Source organism: Brassica oleracea, chromosome C4 (assembly GCF_000695525.1).
Source record: "Brassica oleracea var. oleracea cultivar TO1000 chromosome C4, BOL, whole genome shotgun sequence".
NCBI lineage: Eukaryota > Viridiplantae > Streptophyta > Magnoliopsida > Brassicales > Brassicaceae > Brassica > Brassica oleracea.
In genome coordinates this window covers 19641018-19643990 of record NC_027751.1, presented here as the reverse complement: position 1 = coordinate 19643990, position 2973 = coordinate 19641018, and the positions used below count along the sequence as shown (strand labels likewise).

The window sequence follows — 2973 nt, the reverse complement described above, 5'->3', positions numbered from 1 at the left end:
ATTCAATTTATGTAATATAAATAAAATTTATTAAAATTTATGTCTGTTTAAAAATTTTCAAAACATATAATATGTAGAAAAATATATGTATATATTTTACATGTAAATTACGAAATTTATAGCTATATTCTATAAAGTTAGACTTGATTAAGATTTGAAGGGGAAAGTATTTTTGTAATATGAACTTAACGAGGAGTTGACCAAAAAAGTAAAGAGAAAGGAATGAGTGTGATCTGAGTGCGATCTGGCGATCTGAGTGCGATATATCCCGATCTGTCGTGAAACCGCCGATCTGTCGCCGATCTGCCGTCAGCCCCAAGGCTTCGCGGTCACCGGTGATATGTCGCCTTCTCTCTCCCCTGGGGGCCAGGTCTCGCCCTCTCACCCTCCAAGACCTACACAGACACCACCACCCCTCCCACAAAAGCTCTTTACTCAGCCGTAGCTTCCGATCAGCACGACAAAGTCGTACACTTTTCACCATAAGTGGAGATGACCGATGGCGTTGCAGTTGTTGATCTCCCTGAGGAGATTACGAAGGATCCACATCCTCTTTGGGCGTCCTACCTAGTTGGACACTTTATCTCAAATGCTCCGCATATTGTGAAGGTTCACGCGACTGTAAATCGGCTTTGGACTTCCAAAGAAAAACCTGCAAAGTTTGATGCGCAGTTCATAAACCCAAAAACAGTCCTCTTCCGTGTAGAGGATAAACAGATGCGTATCAGAGTTTTGAAGCGCCACTTCTGGCACATTGTCGACGTCCCCCTTGTTGTTCAGGAATGGACACCAGACACAGAAGCATCAAATCCAAACCTCTCAGCGATACCTTTATGGGTTGACCTCAAAGGCGTTCCGGGACACTTGTTTTCTCAGGATGGTCTCACATTCTTTGGAGATACCATAGGGAAAACAGTCAAACTCCACCCGAATACAGTGAGATGCACTCGACTTGATGTTGCTCGTCTTCTTGTTGTACTCAATCTCGAGAAGCCCCTGCCAGACAAAATCAACATAAGAGGTACTGACACAATGATATCTGTCAACTACCCTTGGCTACCACAACGTTTCTCGGGCTGTCAAAAATGGGGCCACCTTATGAAGGAATGCAGACAGATTACCCTGGGTACCCAGGAACAGAGATCACAATTGAAAGGAAAGCTCGCTGAAGGCCGGAATGATAAAGACATAAACCTGCCGATGACTGCAACTGACGCTAGCGGTAGTGTCACGCCATCTCATGATCCAGACGAGGAGCACATCATAGAGCAGAATGAGACGGTGAGGGATCCAAGTGTAAAAGAAGCAAACGAGAAGGGTGGCATCGTGTTGGTTCGCAAAAAGCCTCTCCAAAGTGTGTCTCGCAGCAGGGTAATGATAACAGTAAAACTACTGGTTCTCCATCTCGCTTTCATTTACTGAGTGAGGTTGAGAAAGATGAGGTTGAGGAAGGTGAGGTTGAGGCCAGTAGCACCGAAGAAGAGGAACCATACTCTTTGGAAACAGACATACCTAAGGAAGACCCAAAGGTTGAATCTAAACAACAGAAGGGTACGACGGTTAATAAGGATAGAAACAGAGGCAGGGTAGAACGACAAGAAGAGCACCAAGCAAACAAAAAGAAAACAAAAATGCCTCCTCACGGAGGCACTAATGGGATGATATCTCTATTTGCGTGGAATACCCGGGGCTTCAACAAAAAGCGCAAACATTTATATGTTCGTTCTTGGTTACAATCTGCTAAACCGTCCTTTGGATGCTTAATTGAGACTCGTGTTCAAGAAGGCAATTCAGAGGCGGTTGTTTCAACATCTCTTCCAGGATGGAAGTTTCTCAATAAATATGATCATCACCGGCTTGGTAAAATCTTGGTTTGCTGGTCAGGAAACGTTAATGTTACGGTCCTCTAAAAAAGTGCTCAAATCATCACTGTTTGGATTACGTCGGACACGGGAGAGCAGTTCCTCTGTTCTTGTGTTTATGCATCTAACTTCCAGGCTGAGCGACAATGTCTCTGGTCTGATATGATTCAAAATAGAGTTCAGTTTGCCTTCTCTGGGGTCCCTTGGATTGTTATGGGTGACTTTAATGAAATATTGTCCTCCACTGAGCACTCTACAGGCACTACAACTCGAGGTCAGAATTGTATGATAGCTTTTCAAGACACAGTCTCCGAGTGTAGCCTTACTGATTTAGCTTCTCTTGGCTCGACGTTCACTTGGATGAATAACCAAGCTGCGAATCCAATAGCCAAGAAACTTGATCGAGTTCTGGTCAATGACGCATGGATGCACCAGTTCTCTCAGTCCTACGCCAAATTTGAGGCTTCCGGAATTTCTGATCATGCTCATAGCAGAGTGTTCCTTGAGGCTGAGCCGCTGGGAAGGAAATTCCCATTCAAGCTTTTCAATTTTCTTGCAGATCATCCAGACTTCATCGCCTCAGTATCTGACACTTGGAACCAAACTGAACCCATTTATCACTCGCGTACGGCTCTGTATATTTTCAGCAAAATGCTAAAGCTCCTGAAACCAGTGCTTCGTCATCTCAACAAAACAAAATTTGGTTATATCCCAAGGAAAACCAAAGAAGCTTTTCAGAACTTGAGTGACAAGCAAGCGCAGGCCTTATCTGATCCCAACTCTATTTCGTTTGATGAGGTCTCAGCAGCCACAGAAAATTGGAACCATTGGGCAGTAATAGAGGAACGATGCTATCTCCAAAAGCCTCGCATCACGTGGCTCAAATTTGGTGACCAGAACACCACTTTCTTCCACAAAATTGTTCAGAGCCGAACCACGTTCAACGCAATCCGGCATCTGGTGTTAGTTACTGGTGATATCATTACATACCCGCAGGCAATCAAAGTCGCAGCAGCTGATCACTTCGCTAAGTTTCTTAATTCGAATGTAGCCACTGCACCTGAAGATATTACAGAGACTCTTACGAATCTGCTTGAGTATCGTTGCCCCC

At 44.3% G+C, this 2973-nt stretch overlaps 1 protein-coding gene across 1 annotated transcript in view; it reads left to right on the top strand.

Annotated features, from left to right (window-relative positions):
* The first annotated feature begins 492 nt into the window (after nucleotides 1-492).
* Nucleotides 493-2973, top strand: part of LOC106338325 — an 11433-nt gene continuing 8952 nt past the window's right edge. The window contains exons 1-3 of the mRNA XM_013777335.1: nucleotides 493-1371; nucleotides 1428-1871; nucleotides 1998-2909. Of these exons, the coding sequence (XP_013632789.1) occupies nucleotides 493-1371; nucleotides 1428-1871; nucleotides 1998-2909 (2235 nt within the window). The remainder of the gene's footprint in view (nucleotides 1372-1427; nucleotides 1872-1997; nucleotides 2910-2973) is intronic.